This window comes from Panthera tigris, chromosome C2 (genome assembly GCF_018350195.1).
Source record: "Panthera tigris isolate Pti1 chromosome C2, P.tigris_Pti1_mat1.1, whole genome shotgun sequence".
In the NCBI taxonomy this organism is placed as follows: domain Eukaryota; kingdom Metazoa; phylum Chordata; class Mammalia; order Carnivora; family Felidae; genus Panthera; species Panthera tigris.
This window is the reverse complement of record NC_056668.1, coordinates 127901736-127919109: the sequence shown is the minus strand read 5'-3', so window position 1 is coordinate 127919109 and position 17374 is coordinate 127901736. Positions and strand designations below refer to the sequence as shown.

Genomic DNA, 17374 nt, shown 5'->3' with positions numbered 1-17374 from the left:
TTATTACTTAAAAGGTGATATTGGAGGGCATGGTACAGAGCTGGCTGCAGGGCTTGCCAAATTGCCCTTGAGTTAGAGTTACCCACTAGTTCAGGAGAACGGGTCTGTTGGCTTACCCCATGGCTGAGGGCAGAGGAGAACACATATTGTCATAAATCTTCATTGAAAAGATCTAAACCAACCTCTCCCCACTCTCTTCAATAAAGAAAGGAGGGGCTGAGCCATATGAACTTCAATACTTGTGCCAAATTTACTAGTCCAAAATCAACTCACCCCAGCTGCACTGGAAGATTGAGGGGTGATGCTACAGGGTCATGTTCTTTAGTGGGGATCCTTTCACATAAAAAAATAAAGCTGGGAAAAAGAGGATTTCACCAATATAATTTATGAAGTACCTCATCGGTTAGGCGGTGAGCAGGAAACCATACATTATTCTGCAATACAGAAAAACACTGCTAAGTAAATAATGGTAGCTCCATTTTGCTGATATAAAAACTAAGGCTTAGAGAAGTTAAATGATGTGTCCAAGGTAGAATGAAGACCGTATCTAGGGTTTTCTGACTCCATGGATTCGATTTTTCCCCTCCAACATAACGAGAATATGATGATTGCCCGCCACAGTCCAGGGTTCTGCAGACAAGAAGGATGTCAGGATGATTTCAATCACATAGCAAATGCAGAAAGATCTTTGTCAGGATCTTCAGTGGCCTCTGCCCCTCTTGAAAGGGCATCTCATTTTCTTTCTCTGTAACCCCCTGAGTGTTGAGGAGATTCTGAGGTGGAACCTAATGTTCAAATAGCAAAGGTCAGGCAGAGAGGGGTAAAATAGGCCTACAGAAACTTGCTTGTTGATAACCAATGACACACTGCTTAATTTTATCCTTCACTCTTGAGATTGAGAAGCTCATGACTTTGGACTGAGTAATAGGAGAGTTTCATGCCATTATCTTGTTTTTTTTTTTGTTTTTTTTTTTTTCTTTTTAGTGCCTAAGGATGAGTCTAGGTGTGTGAATACACCCATGGAAGGTGAGTCAGAATCAGTAACACTGGGGTCAAAGATAAAGGCCATTGTTGGGGGAGAGGGTGGGGAAAGTCTTAAAAATAAACCAAAGTTATTAGAGTTGTAAGAAAATAAGAAGGATGATGAGGAGAAGCCGCCAGTACCACAGCTTATTGTTAAGGAGCAAATCCGTCACGAAGCTGTAGCAATAATTACCGTTTGTAGGGTATGTTACAGTCAACAAAGGACTCCTGCCTGCACTATTCTCCTTTAGCCTTCTCAGCGGTCCTCTAGGATGTGGGCATCATTATCCCGTGTTGTGTAGATGGGGAAAGTGAGGCTCAGGGCTGCACAGCCAGGGAGCGCCTGCACCTGGGCTCGAGAAGAGGTAATGTGACTGGAATCCCCTTGCCCTTCCCGACACACCACCCCGCTCCTTGTCACATGCTGCCTGCCCATCTCTGCACCAGGAGGCAGGAGCCTGTTCCAGGCACTTCCGGGCCAAGTGGAGGCCTCACGAGAGGAGGAGAGTCATACCTGCTCTAATGAAGAGGAGGAGGAAGATGAGCTCAACCCTTTAGCTTTTGGCCAGCTGATTTTAATAGCAGAGGAGCTGACCTCATCTTTAGAGTAGACCAGGTGACAAGTTCTCCCATCTGTGTCTCCACAAGGGCAAAGAGGGTCTGAATCTGTCCTTGAAGTACCTACTCTTGGAAAATGGAGCAGTGTTTCTTAATCTAGTGTAGCACCTGGACCAGCTGCATCAGCATCACCTGAGAACTTATGAGGAATGCAAATTCTTGGGCTCCACCCCAAATCCACTGAGTCAAAAACTCCAAGGATGGGGCTACTGTTGTGTGTTTTAACAAGACCTCCAGCTGGTTCTGATACACATTAGGTTTTGAAAACAACAGTGACAGAGGATCCTGAGGTGAAAACAGATGCTTGCCTGGGCTTGGAGCACCCCAGCACCAGCAACATCTCTGTTCCCTGCTAAGAATGGGGTCATAGAGGCCCCACCATGCCCACACTCCACCAAGCTGCCTGGGGTGCAAAGCAGCTCCCCTGCAGCAGCTCCCCTTCATGTGCAACAGAACCCAAGCCCTAGGGTATGCTGCCCCTCTCCCCCTCTGCTTTCATGGCTAACAGTCTTCAGTGAGTTGTGTCTTCACCCTCAACCCTAAGGACTGGCATTTTTCCCAGCCATGCAGTCTATCGATTGGAGAATATGTGAAGTCAGAAGGAACTCTGCTTGAAGAATGGTTGACATTGCCAGGAACTTCAGTGATAGGCAAATGCAGGTGGACAAAGATGCTTAGAAGACAGTTCAGGGTGGCTGACTGGGATGGAGAAGGTTAGATGTGAGTAGAGATGGAGAGGTATCAACCCCAAAGCCACACACACACACACACACACACACACACACACACACACACACCAGATGACAGTAATTGATGCTATTTGTGCAGAAACAGCTACATCTCAGGAAAGGCACTGTGACAGTATTTGGCTGCTGGAATGGTGTAATAGAGCACATTCTGGTAAGCAAGGGTTTGCTGTGGCCTTGGGAGAATCTGTTGCAGTGAAAGAAGGGCTCTGGTACTGCTTGTGCCACAAGCAGCGTAGCTGGAAACCCAGCAGTGTAACTTCCCCGTCCTAGTCTAATGTACAATGTGCCCATATTAGCACATCTGATCCCCCTAAATCAGCCCCTGGGATGAGTATCATTGTCACCATTCTACTGAGGACAAACTGGGGATCTAGATATGAAGCGACTTGTCTGAGGTCATTTAGGAAGTAACTGGCAAGGCAGATCTTTCACCTGCCATGTTGACTTCCAATTTTTCTAGGCTTGAATATTTAGAGACCTGAATCACAACAGCAAGAGAGGGAGTGTAGTGGGGAGAGGGGTTCGGAGTGGCGGTGGAGAACCATACCAGCTTCTAATTCTGAAAATTTATGATTCTAATCTTCTTGTAAATTTAGGTTTGCTGTTTAGGCCTCACTCAATAAGCACATTCAGTTACATAGTATTGGGATAGGAATATATGAAATATCAGTGGTGTTCCCATTATTTTCAGGAACAAGACAAGAAGACCTACTCCCACCAAAGACACTGGGCATTACTTTGAAAGTGAATGCAGTATAATTAGGAATATATGTATATTCCTAATTACATATATATATATATATATTCCTAATTACATATATATATACATATGTATATATACATATGTATATATACATATGTATATATATATAATTAGAAAAGAATTTTTAATATTTGGAAGAAGATTAAATTGTCACAATTAGAGAAAACAATATTGTCATATCTAGAAAATCAGAAACTTAACTTTATTTCTTTTTAAAGTTTATTTATTTTGAGAGAGAGAACACAAGCGGAGGAGGGGCAGAGAGAGATAGGGAGAGAGAGAATCCCAAGAAGGCTCTGCAGTGCAGAGCCGGATGCAGGGCTCAAACTCACAAACCATTAGATCATGGCCTGAGCTGAAGTCAGCCACTTAATGGACAGAGCCACCCAGGAGCCCTGAGATTTAACTTTAAAAAAGAAGTCATTAAAGCTCTTTCTTTATGACTTAACGTTCAACAGAAATATTTCAACAGGTGCACACTTATATGTATAAAAATTTATGCAGATGATATGTAATCTGGCAAAGTGGGCCACAACATAAATGCTCACCAGTAGGAGGATTACAAAATATGGTATTTCCATATAGTGGAACATAACTTAGATTTAACCAATAAACAGAATGAGATAGTTGTATCTATTTCTGCTGAATCGAAAAGGTGCCTACAATATATCATTGATGGAGGATAAAGCATCTTATAGTAAAGAACGCATAGCAGGATAAAACTGAAAGTATGAAATACATGTGTAAAAATTTCTGGATGCATGCATGTAGACATGTCTGGAGCGCAGTTGTCAGACTGTTTGGCCCCATACTTAATAATGATAGTTATTGGAAGGGTCTTCTGCTAAAGTAAGGTGAGGGGTTCAAGCTATTCCCCCTCCCCTGAGAGAGTGGCAGGAGGGGCTAACTGTAGCAGCTCTAGAATACATTTTCAGAGGGTCCTGGAGCTACTGAAATTGCATCTTGGTATCTGTGTTGCAAGGTTATTACGTCGTGGCAGTGGTTAAGAAACCAAGTGCCGACCTCACCTGGAACTCCCTGCAAGGCAGGAAGTCCTGTCACCCCGCAGTTGGTACTTCTGCAGGCTGGAACATTCCCATGGGTTTAATATACAACAAAACTGGATCCTGTAAATTTGGTAAGTATGTTCTGGGAGGTGGTGTGGCATCCCCTTCCTTGGGCCTGTGCCTGTGTAGGAGAGAAATTCAGTTCAATGGCAAGGAATGCCAAGGGATGATATAAGTGGGTAGTGGGGTCAAGGGCTGGGCAGACATTACAGGTGAGCTTCACCTCTGCTTGAATGGGTGCTCCCCTTTCTCCTCACCTCCTCACTTCTGAGGGGAGTGGCTTGGTCCAAAGGGCAGATATCAGGGAAATACCCCTTTCTTTATGTATTACCACTAGCTCGGGGAACAAGCCTGGGGTTACAGAGCAAGAGTAGTGTGTGTGTGTGTGTGTGTGTGTGTGTGTGTGTTGTATTGTTTCCCCATATAAACTAGATTGGCTGCTTTTTAAAAATTGAAAACCCTATACCAGTAAGTCCTTGGACACTTTATCTTTCACTTTCACCCTTATCTCCCTTAGATTCTCATATTTGTCATTTTAGCAACACTCTTGTCAATACCTAAAAGGCCCTTGGTCCCCTGCTTTCTCTCGCCATCTCACAGATCCTATTCCTATGCAAAGCCCATTCCCTGCTCTCTTCACCCTCTGCACCTTAGCAGCTAAACATGGCTGGAGAAGTCACAGGGCCCAGCAGTTCATTCCACTGGAAATGCTCTAGCTGCTGGCCTCAGTGGGCCCCTGGCACTCATGAGCACCCCCACTGTGTCTCTACACCAACCACCCCCCCCCCCGCACACTTCCTAATAATTATCCTAATGTCCTCACTGTCCACACATTTCCATCCCACACCCATCTACCAAGTTTCTCAGCAGATGACTTATCTCAGCCGCAGAGACAATTGAAATGATCAGAAAAATTTCTCCTCACCATCCCACTGCCGAAGCTGTGGGCCTACTGATGGCTATATCTACTCAGCCTCCCTCCACCTGTGTTTTGCGTGGGGGCCCCTCCCCCACACCCTTCCCTAGAGCCTCACCCTTTTGGTTACTACTTCTTCCTCTGGTATAGCCAACAATTTCTTTCAACATTGAACTCACCCAATGTTTTCCATTTTTAAAAGTCCAGCCTCTCTCAGCAGTCTCCTCCCACTTTTGACTTGTTTCTCCACCTCTTTACTGCCAGACTTCTTAACAGCAAGGTCTGAGCCAATCACCTCCCACTTACTCCTCTGCTCCCTGCCTTCTGGCTTCCCTGTGTCATTGCATAAGGAAGAACTCTGATCAAGGCTACCCATGACCTCCATGTTGCTCAGCTGAAAGGTCATGCTCCACTCCATTCCTCCATGACTTCTCTTTCTTCAAATCACCTTAAAACATTATCTCCGGACTTTTGTGAAAACACACTGGTTTGGTTTTTCTCCTACCCCTGCAAAATGCACTTTCCCATTCTGGTTAATAAATGTTTCAGTTGCTTAAAAAATTTTTTTTCTCCTACTCTAAACTCAATCCTCAGGCACTCATATCCATACCTACAGCCTTGATTACTATCTAAACAAATACTATACATACAAAACTAGGCACATAACCAGTAGTAGATAAATGTTTGCTGCTATCACTATTATTAGTATTATGTCTATATGTTGATAACTATTACATTGTTATCCCTAGCACAGATCTCTCCTTGACCTCCAGAACTGCCTATTTGACATTATCTAGTTGAATATCTCAAAAGCACATTAAGCTCAAAACAGAATGCATCATCTCTGCTGAGCCTGGTCCTGTTCCAAAACTGCCTAGCTCAGTGGAGGACCCTATAGTCCATCCACTTGCGCCAGCTGGAAACCAAGCTGTCATCCTGCATGCACCCATCCATCACCGGTGATGTCAGTTCTCCACGCCCCCCCCCCCCCCACCTCACCACCATCTCCCTCACCTTAGCACTACCCTAGTCCAAGCTGCCTTCATCTCTCCTGGGCTACAACAGTAACCTGCTGCCTGCACACCACATCTGGCCTGGATTCCATCCATCCCGTTGCCAGACCAATCTTTGCAAAGTGCAGACCTGCTATATCCTGCCCACTATACCTGGTCTACCATTGCTACAGCCCTTCAGAAGCTCCTCATTTCTCTAAGGATAAAAAACAAAATCTACACAAAGGTATAAAAGGGGATCTGGACCTTGCCTTCTCCCCACTGACTCTTGCAGTGGGTGGTCCAGCTCAACGACCTCTATTAACCTTTCTGTGTCATTTGCTCCCCACCCCAACCCCTGCCCTAGGCCTTTGCAGATGCTTCCCTGTCTGGAAAACCTGTTCCTATTCATTCTTCATCTCTCTACTTAAGGCCTCTCCCTGACTCCCAGGTCTGCACTAGATTCCTTTATCTACAGGTGTAGAACCATATTCTTCTTTCCCAGAGCAAGTGGGGGTTGGTGGGGGTGGGTGGATAAATTCACTGGTGTGGCTACTTGAATTATGACTGTTGCTCACAAGCTTGGGTTCCCGGAGCGCAGGGCCTATGTGACGTCCTTACCACAGTGCCCTGGGGCCCAGCACAGTGCTTGGCAGCTGGGTCTCTCAGGCCCCTTCCTGGATCTGGAGTCAAGATGGAATACCTTGTAAGGAAAGGCAAGGGAAGCAGAGGGCAGGAAAAATGGGGGACAATTTCAACCAGCTGGGACTTTCAGTTTTGTTGTGTCTCTTAGGATTACAACTGTGTCTGTCCTTCCACACCTCTGCCCTGTGCCACTTCTATTCCACAGACCCTTGTCCCAACTTCAGCCAGTTCCCCTTTACTCTAGTTGCAACCTTTATTTTTTAGTTCCATAAGGTTCTTATTTCTGATAATATGGTACCAAACACCTGAATGTGGCAATTCTAGGGATAAAATCTGGGGCTCTCTTTCTAACATAGGCAGGCAGAGCTGACCTCCTGTGTTTTCCTGCACAGATGAATTCTTCAGTCAAAGCTGTGCCCCTGGGTCTGATCCAGATTCCAGTCTCTGTGCTCTGTGCAGTGGTGGCAACGACCCAGCCCATACTTGTGCTCCCAACAACCATGAGGGATACTACGGCTCCAGTGGGGCATTCAGGTGAGTAGTGTCTGTGCACCTTTCTCTTTGGCACCAACCCAGTGAACTTCGCCCAGCATCTGGGCACTGCATTTAAGAGGAGCCAGAATTAGAAAACAAAACTGTAGATTCCCACCGGCCCCAAGGACTCAAGTCCAGCTCCTCTCTGGAACACTTTTCTGCAGACCCACCTGACTTAGGGCACCTGAGGAGAGCCAAGAATGAGGGGTACAGGGTCACAGCCATGCTTTTACTTTTGTTCTTTTCTTCTGTGTGATTGTGGACAAGTCATGGAATCTTTCAGAGTCTCAGGTTAAAATCAGAGGAGGGGTACTGGGCGTGTGCTTCTTACATCTGGCTGATGAGTACATTTTAAAAATAGATATTCCTAGGCTCCCCATCCATTCAAGAAACAGTTATTGAGCACCTAGTATGTGGCAAGCACTGGTCTAGGTAGAGGGGTTATAGCAGCAAAAGACACATGTAGGTCCTGCTCCCTGTCTCCTCTCATGAGGAGAGTAGGACAATAAACATAAATGAAGGGCCAATCACTTCCTGACTGAGGTAGGAGCTACAAAGGAACAGAAGGGGGTAGTGTGGTAGTGACTTGGGTAGTGGACAGTTTTGATAACAGCAAGTGGAAGGGACTGTATGATTTGAGGATTAAATATTGACAGGGAGGGGCATCAGGGTGGCTCAGTGGGTTGGGCGTCCAACTTCAGCTCAAGTCATGATCTCATGGTACATGCGTTCGAGCCCCGCCTCAGGCTCTGTGCTGACAGCTCAAGGCCTGGAGCCTGTTTCAGATTCTGTCTCCCTCTCTCTCTGCCCCTCCCCTGCTCACATTCTCTCTCTTGCCTCAAAAATAAATAAACATTAAAAAAAGTTTTTAATATTGACAGGGAGTCAGACCTCAGACCGGAGGAAGAGTATTAAGGAAGAAGGAACAGCAAGGATACAGGCATGGGGCAGAACAAATTGTGCCGTGTTTGAGGCCAGAAAAGGCCATGATGGGGAGGGGTGGTGGCGCATGGGTGAGAGGGGATCAGGGGTGTGCAGAGCTGGAGCTGCAGCATTGGATATGTCTCTGTGCCCTATCAACCTGATCAGGGAGGTAGATTTAATTCTAAGTGTGCTGAGCAGCACGGGACACTTTGAGGCAGTAGGCATGTTGTATGAATCAGGGTTGTGTGGAGAATGTGTGAGCCTCTAGGAAAGGCCCCTTTATTTGTCACACTGCCAGATGACTTTGTCCTGCCATCTCCAAAATTTTCTCTTTCATAAGCCATACATAAATGACATATTTTCACAGATCCACTGCAACACTATATACTGCACATGAAACCTAGGCTAACGTAGTTTTTTTGTTTTTACATCAGAAAGTGCATTGGTATTAGGGTTGATGGTCTCCTTGGAACTAATATAATATTACAGAGGACTGGAATTGTCAGAACTGTGTCTTGAAACACAACTTGTTCTCATCCCCAAATGAAGGACCAGTTTTCAGTCCTTGCATTTCTTCATCTACCAGACCAGTATCATTGATACCACCCATCACTTCCTCCCAATGGATGCATTTTCCTCCTTGGCTCCAGGACACCACACTATTTGGATTCCCTCCTCCCTCTCCTGCTATTGCACCTGTCTCTTTGTTGGTTCCGCCTCACTTCCCCATCCTCAACATGTTGGTGCACCCCAGGGCTCTGTCTTTGGACTTCTCTGTTCATACTCACACCCTTGGTGGTTTTATCTACTCTCGATCCATCTACATGCTGACAATTCCCAAACTTATGTTCCTGTTCTCTTCAGAACTCCAGGTGAAACTCCAGACTGCCTAGTGGGCATCTCCACTTGGATTTCTAATCACTGTCTCAAATTTAAATGTCCCAAACTGAGCTTCTAAAATTTCACATACTCCCACCCAAACCTGTACCTCCAGCAGTCTTACCCACATCAGTTACAGGCAACTCCATTTTTCCTTTTGGAAAAAAGTCAGAACCTTAGTGTCTGCTATCTATGTCTACTTTCTTTCTCTCAGACTCCATATCTGGTCCTTCATCAAATCATGTTGACTCTACCTGCAAAGGGTAACCAGAATTGACCTCATCACCCATCTCCACTGATATCACCTTGATCCAAACCACCATCCTCTCTCTCCAGATTGTTATCATACATTCTTAAAGGGTTAGGAGGCATCTGCTCTATCCTCTTCTCCCTCCTACGTCCAGTCTATTCCCAACATATCAGCAAGAGTGATTCTGTTAGAATATAAATCAGAGTATCACACTTCTCTGCTTAAAACCCTCCAGTAATTTCCCATATCACTCAAAGTAAAATTTAGGGTCCTTCTTTGACCTATAAGGCCTCTTTATGACCTGGGAAGGCCCTTTGTGACCTCATCTCCTACATCTTTCCCCTTGCTGTATCTACTTCAGCCATCTTGGCATCCTAGCTATTCCCTGAAGACATCAGGCACACTCCTGCCTCAGTGTCTTTGTACTTGCTCTTATTCCCACTTAGAGTATTCTTCCTCCTCATATCATAGCTAGTTGCCTCATTTTCTTTAGGATTTATCAGGGAGTCTTTCCTGGCCACTATAATTTCACATACACACACACATGCCCTTACCAATATTTCACATCCCCCTTTCTTGCTTTATGGTTTTTTTTAAAGCACTTTTCACTCTATAGAATACTATATATTTTATCTACTTGTTGAATTTTTTTTCTTTAATGTAATGAATAAAGACTCCTTTGGTTGCAAGTGAAAAAACCCAAGGAGCTTCCACCTTGTAAGGACTAAGATTTGAGCCTCAGGAGACAGCCAAGATACTTTAAGGCAAGAGTTGCCAGATAAAATTTAGGATGTCCAGCCAAATTAGAATTCTAGATAAACAGTGAATTAATTTTTAGCATAAGGGAACATACCCTGCTTCTCTCTCTCTCCCTCTCCCTTCCCCCCGTCCCCTCCACATCTGCCTCACTTTGTCTTTCCCTGCAGGATGGTTTTCTCTATTTTTCAGTCTACATGAAAGGAAATGTCTGTGATTAACATTATTACAGAAGCAGTAAAACACAGACTATAATATATTCGTCCCAATTCTCAAGAAATGGGATTGTCAGCCCAGTTCCAGTGAAAGTTTGAGTTCACACAACTCATGCAGTGATGTTGCATTGTAAAGTTTTAGCTGCTTCCACTGTGACCAGGCGGATTGGGGGAGATGGGGGAAGGAGTCAGTTCTCAAAATATTAAAGCTTGGTAGACAAACGAAAGTCAATAATTTTTAAATAAAATTATATAAAGGGAATTTTGTTTTCCTAGATATAAAAATTATGTTGTAATACTATATAATACTGCAATATTATGATCAGTACAGAGTTGTTTATGTGCAAGAATGACAAATCAGTGGTAGAGAATAGACTTCCAACACTTATACGTGGACACATTATATCTGGTCTATAACAGAGATAACATTTCAAACTGGGGAAAGGATGAACTTGAGAAACCAGATAAAATGAGTATAGTGAACTGGCCCCTGGATCTGGTGGGAGCAGATTCAATAGTGAGTCAATCCCATAAACTGACCAGCAGGGGTCAGTGAGGGTGGTGAGAAGGGATGCTGATTGTAAGTGCAATGATTACTTGTAGGTGTTTGGATGAGTCGGGGAGGGATGCCCATTGCTGAGGGCAATGTGGGATCAAAACAGGGATTATTGTTTTTTAAAAAAGAAAAGTATAAATGCTGATAAAAAGAGCCCAGGGAACAGGGAAAGACTCCAATTGCATAAGAGAAAGAGGAAAACTATGAGAAAGTGCCTGAGAGTATGGGCAGGAATGGGATGCAAGGCACCTGGGGAGGACACCTGCTGGGAGGGAGATCTTTGTTTCTTCTCTGTGCCTGATGGGCAGGAGAAGAGCACTGGAGACTTGGACTGACAGATTTGGCTGGAAGAAAGCCCATGTGATGTTATCTGTGTTTTCTCTGGGAAGCAGGAGGACATGTCAGAGTGAGTACTGGGGAGAGGGAATGTGGAGAGATAGAAGTATGTGGAAATTTGGAAAACATTTTAGTCACTGCTCTATAGAATGGGGAGGTGGCTATCTGAAATAGTGGTTCTCACCACTACAGCACAGAATCTTCTGGGGAGATTGTTAAAACACAGATTGCTGGGCCCCACCCCCAGATGTTTCTAATCTAGTAGGTCTTGGGTGGGGCCCAAGAATTCGCATTTCTAAAAGGTTCACAGCTGGTACCTATACTGCTGATCCCAGCTCACACTTTGAGAATCACAGATCTAGAGTAGAGCAAGGAACACAGGAATGCCCCAGAGAAGTTAATGATCGGGAGGGTCTCTGGTCTGCCTCCCTGCTGAGGTACAGACACACCTGAGGCAGATGACCGTGCTTATTCAGGACTGGGACTATATGGAGAGTGGGTGGAGGAAAGAAATAGGGCAAGGCTTAGGAAAATTGAATGGGAGTAACTGATCCTAGCTAAGTATAGAGGGACCTGAAGTTAGAGAAAACTGGAGAGGTGCTCCTGATAATGAATCATTAGTATCAATTACCAACTGACTGGATGTCATAGAACTGATTTTTAGTATGTTCAACATTTCTCATAAAAAATGGACCTTAAACACAGAGAAACATTTTTCAGGGGATTAATCATGAAAACATATCTAAGTGGTGCACATTAACTTTTATTAAAGCTGACTAGACATCTGAATGTGAAAAGACTCCTTCAAAATCATGTCTTCCATGCTGACTTTAATCTCTGATGTGAGTTTTTAAAATTTTTTTTTAACATTTATTCATTTTTGAGAGACAGAGCATGAGTGGGGGAGGGGCAGAGAGAGAGGGGGAGACACAGAATCCAAAGCAGGATCCAGGCTCTGAGCTGTCAGCACAGAACCCGACGCAGAGTTCAAACTCATGGAACGTGAGACCATGACCTGAGCTGAAGTCGGACGCTTAACCAACTGAGCCACCCAGGCGCCCCTCTGATGTGAGTTCTGATCCAACCAAAGAGCCGTTCTTGAATATCCCTGTTAATAGGAGAACACAAGCATCTTCTCTGGAGAAACCAATCAGTATTTCAAATAAGGAACCAAACAAGGGTTATTATCTACAATAGAAACAAAATGAGCAGATTTCTTTTTCAATGTTTGTTTATTTTTGAGAGAGAGACGTAGACAGAGCATGAGCATGGGAGGGGCAGAGAGAGAGGGAGACACAGAATTTGAAGCAGACTCCAGGCTCTGAGCTATCAGCATAGAGCCCAACGTGGGACTCGAACCCACGAACCATGAGATCATAACCTGAGCCAAAGTCGGATGCTTAACCAACTGAGCCACCCAGGCACCCCAGGCAGATTTCTTTTTCTATTACATTTCCCCTCTAATTCCCAGGGACAGTTGGGTGTTACAGTTGTGTGTGTGGATGTGGTCAGTGTTAGGTGTGCCTGGTGGCTCTGGTGGAGGGGGTGTGAACCCCTAGGTGGTTCCCTCTGGGTGTCTTTCCCTCTCACTCCTATTGATCCTCCTCACTAACTGGACCCTTGCTGTGCAGGTGTCTGGTTGAGAAGGGAGACGTGGCCTTTGTGAAGGATCACACGGTCTTTCAGAACACTGACGGTATGTGTCTGTACTGTCCTTTCCTCCCTTGGAAAAAATCTGAGTCTCTTATGGGAAGTCACTCCCCAGTCAGGTAACCAGGAAAGTTCATTAAAGCATGTCTAGCTCCCTTAATATATAGGCAATCCTTAAATATTCTGGATACAAGTTTTTATCAGCTATATGGATTGAAAATATCTTGTCCCTCTCTGAAAGACTTTTCACTTTCTTAATGATGTCTTTTGATTAACATTTACATTTTTAATATAGTTAAAATTTAATTTTTAATATACTTCAACCAATCTTCTCCTTTTTGGCTACTGCTTTTTGGGGGATGTTTAAGAAATCTTTGCCTTTAACAGGACCGAAAATGAATTTTCTTTTCTGTTTTATTTTTAAAGCCTTATTATTTCATTCTTCCATGTCTCTATGATTCTCCCAGACATTGGTGGTTGGTCATATCCCCCCAGTGAGGCCACCTTGACCAAAGCTGTCTGCTGTGGCTGACCCACCTTCCTTCCCCCTAGGAAAGAACACTGAAGCATGGGCTAAGGATCTGAAGCATGAAGACTTTGAGCTGCTGTGCCTCGATGGTACCAGGAAACCTGTGACTGAAGCTCAGAGCTGCCACCTGGCCAGAGTCCCAAATCATGCCGTGGTCTCAAGGAAAGATAAGGCAGATTTTGTTCGCAGAATTCTCTTCAACCAACAGGTATGGCCACACAGGAGGTCTTGTCCACACAGTCCTCCCAACTGAGTGCTCAGGTCAGTTGCAGAGCTGATAGGCACACCCAGCCCAGTCTCATACCCTTTCTCCCTGGGACTTTACCCCTGGGATCTGGAACTAGATTCTTGCAACCCTGCCTCTGATGAAAGCAGAAAGCTAGATGGTGGCCATGTTCACTTTGTGCTCTGGGGCTGTCTAGGGTATCAAAGTGGACTGAAAAAGCCTTGGACATGTGGATATCTGAAGTATCTCCCTGAGACTCACTTGCTTCTCTGAACAGACTCCTGGTACCTCCTGGACCTGTTCAGTTCCTCCATGAGAGCTGTCTCTTTCTTCTCTGTCACAGAAATAAGGGTGTTGGCTCAGAGCCCTTAACACAAGGGTGAGGTATTTGTGGGAAGAGCAGAATGGAGGCTGCTCTACCTGACCTAGGGTGGGTCCCAATGCATTAATGAACCTGGGCAGGCCAAGCACTGTTTCAGGCTTCATGAAAGTTCCAGAGCTAACATTCAAACAACTCATGACCTCTACAGGCAGCCAACAAGGGCTATGGAGTAGCAGGATGCCTAAATCAAATGATCTTAAGGAAAACCCAAAGCTTCATCTGCCTTTTGCACTCACACACCCCATTCCTGGAAGAGCCCCAGATGAACATTCCATGTCTTAGCATATGCTGCCCACACATCCCAGTTAAAGGATTATGACCCAGGGAGAAGTGGCAAAACAAAAGGCTCTCGGTCATGGACTTTTGAAGGGGTGCATCTCCCAAAGGGCAAGCTGCCCCCATGGCTACAGGGGGGCTGAATGAAAGAAAGGAGAGGAGGGGCAGGAAGAGATGGAAATGGTCAGGTGCCTGGGGCAGATGTAGGGAATAGCAGAGGCAAGACAGCAAGGGCTTCGGGCAGCAGGAAGACAGGCAAGTGTGACCCAGAAAGCTGAAAATATCCAGCAGTGATTGGTGGAACTGTGATATAGTGGCCAACTTGAAGCTTTTCCTATTTAGCAGTTAATTTACATACATCATCTTACTATTTAGGGTTATTATCTTTGTTTACAAATGAGTAAACAAGGTTTACTGAGCTTAGTAAAGAATTTTCCTACAGTCACATGACAAACAAAAGCTAGGCCCAGGATCTGAACCCAGAGGCCATGCTCTTTGCCATTAATGGTGCCTCCTAAACTGTTGCTGTGCCCTAGGGTTCCAGGTGCTGGAGCTAAGCAGCCCAGCAGACTTAGATCTTCCGAGGCAGAATACACAACCTTGTGCTCCCTGGTGCTGCTGCTCACTCTCTGCCTGTCTGTCTGTCTGTCTGTCTGTCTGACTCAGGAGCTCTTTGGAAGAAATGGGTTTGAATACAGGATGTTCCAGATGTTTGAATCCTCAAACAAGGATCTGCTTTTCAGTGATGACACTGCATGTTTGGCTAACCTTCAGGATGAAACAACTTACAGAAAATACTTAGGACCAGAGTATCTTATGGCCATTGCTAACATGAAACCATGTTTACACTCTGGTGAGTAGAGTATTAAGGACCATCGTAAGCCAAGCCCTGGGCCTGTACTGATAGGACATAAAGATGGAGAGGGCTTGCTCCTGGCCCTGCAGGAGGATTCAGACTTACCAGTGAAGCAACTCAATTAGACAACAGTATAAGACTACCTGAGAAAAGACCAAATCATTTGGAGGAGACAGAGAGTACAATAGAACTTGAGATCATTTGGAAATTGGACTTGTTTACTTGTGCATTTCCATTTTTTTTGCTAACAAAATGAAAAGGTACACATGTGTGCGCACTTCAGTGTAGGGAGAAGGTTGGGAGATGACCCACAGCATGACTCATAGAGGATCAATTTTCAAAGATTTTAAGTCAAATGCATAAATAATATTAATAGAAACAAAATGAAGTTAGCACTATAATATGCCCTTTATATGTATATTATATATATATGTATATTTATATTTAAATATATAAATAAATATATATTAAAATGGCATAGTTTATACATGCATATATATGCTTTTATATATGTGTATGTATTTTAGAATGGCATAGCTGCCTCAAAAAGGATTAAGTTGGAGAAATAAAATTAGAGCTGGGATAATCAAATTGCTGGGGGTGTGCCTGAATTTTTGTTGAATTATATTATGTGTTGGAGATGATGAGAGCAGGAGGAAAGGAAAATGTTGGTATTTAAGTATGGCACTGACATCAGGAGATAGATAGACAGATAGAGATTTTTTAAAAAATTGTTATTACCTAGCATTTACTTTTAGAAAAGAGGAACAGAATTGTGTTTAGCAAGCATAGGCAGTACCTGAAGTTCTTTCTCTTATGTTTTGTTTCACAGAGCTTCTGGATGCCTGTACATTCCACATACATTAAACACTGATCAAAGTGGACAACCATATGGGGATGCTCAGTGCCTGAGATATGGTGGGGCCACATTCTCACTTGTCTGTACCTGGGCCTGTGTTAACCTCAGTTATTTTGTAATTATGTGCTGGAACTGATAAAAAAATTAAAATGAATGAAAATTATTGTGTCTTCTCAGAAAACTTCATTAAATGTTCTCAGATTTCTTTTGAGGGGAGAAAACTATGTCTTTATACTAGAGTTATGCTTCTGAATCTAATATCTATTAAATTGTACCTTTGTAAAGAACTGTATAAGACTAGCTCATCTTCCCTCCCCATTCTTTATTTTACCCAAGAGTCAAGTCACTTAAATAGAATATAAGTAATAAATATGTCTGAAGGAAGTCTGAGTGGTGATTACAAGTGTGCCAAAAAAAAAAAAAAAAAAAGCATCAGTGTGTGCTGTATCAAGGACTTACATAATAAAAACAAAGGCTAAGGAACGAGTTTGTGTATTTTAAAAACATATTTGAACATTTAAAATTCACAATGTTAAGTGGAATCAAATCCTGACTCATATTAATTGGAAAACATTAAAATTACTGCAAAAAAATCTAATCTTACTACCCTTTTATAGTCAACTTCCTTAAAGTGGGATTTATACTCATTTCTTTTAAGTTAGTTTCTTATCAGAGATTTTGTCATACCTAGTGTTACCATAATTGCAGCTTATGATAGTGCCTCAGTAAAAGTTGAATGGGAGCCTAAGTTATACATTGTTAAATGTTAGTTTTATGAGTGTGGACTTGTGCTTCTGCCTGTGAAAGAGTAACCAGTACAGGACTTGCCATCCTTCCATGTACACTTGAAAAAAATATGTATTCTGTATTTTGGGGTGTAATTCTATCGTGTGTAGATCTGTAATATATAGTGTAGTTCTATAAACAGCAATTAGGTTAGGTTGGTTAATGTTATTGTTCAAATCTTCTGTCTTAACTCATTTTCTATCTACTTTTTCATTAATCACTGAGAGAAGAGGATTGAAATCTCTAGCTGTAAGTATGGATCTGCTCATTTCTCTTTCCAGTTCAGTCAGATTTTGCTTTATATATTTTGTTCTGTTAGGTCATACACATTTAGGATGTTAGGCTTTCTTGATGAATTGGCTGCTTTATCATTATGAAATGTTCCTATGTCCTGGTAATACTTCTTGTCTTAAGTCTACTTTATTGCATATTAATATGCCCACTTCACCTTTCTTATGACTAGTGTGTGCTTGGTCATTGTTTTCCATTCTTTTACCTTAATCCATCTGTTTATATTAAGGGGGGTTTCTTATAAAGAGCATAGGGTTGGGTCTTTCTTTTTTCATTCAGTGCAATAATCTTTATCC

The 17374-nt window shown here is 43.5% G+C and overlaps 1 protein-coding gene across 1 annotated transcript in view; it reads left to right on the top strand.

Moving 5' to 3' along the window:
• The window catches only part of LOC102960834 (inhibitor of carbonic anhydrase), a 57314-nt gene extending 41150 nt beyond the window's left edge, over positions 1 to 16164 (top strand). Inside the window, exons 11-17 of the mRNA XM_007087396.3 lie at positions 985 to 1026; positions 4136 to 4291; positions 7166 to 7307; positions 12855 to 12919; positions 13426 to 13610; positions 14953 to 15139; positions 15975 to 16164. Of these exons, the coding sequence (XP_007087458.2) occupies positions 985 to 1026; positions 4136 to 4291; positions 7166 to 7307; positions 12855 to 12919; positions 13426 to 13610; positions 14953 to 15139; positions 15975 to 16009 (812 nt within the window). The 3' untranslated portion in view covers positions 16010 to 16164. The remainder of the gene's footprint in view (positions 1 to 984; positions 1027 to 4135; positions 4292 to 7165; positions 7308 to 12854; positions 12920 to 13425; positions 13611 to 14952; positions 15140 to 15974) is intronic.
• The last annotated feature ends 1210 nt before the right edge of the window (positions 16165 to 17374 follow it).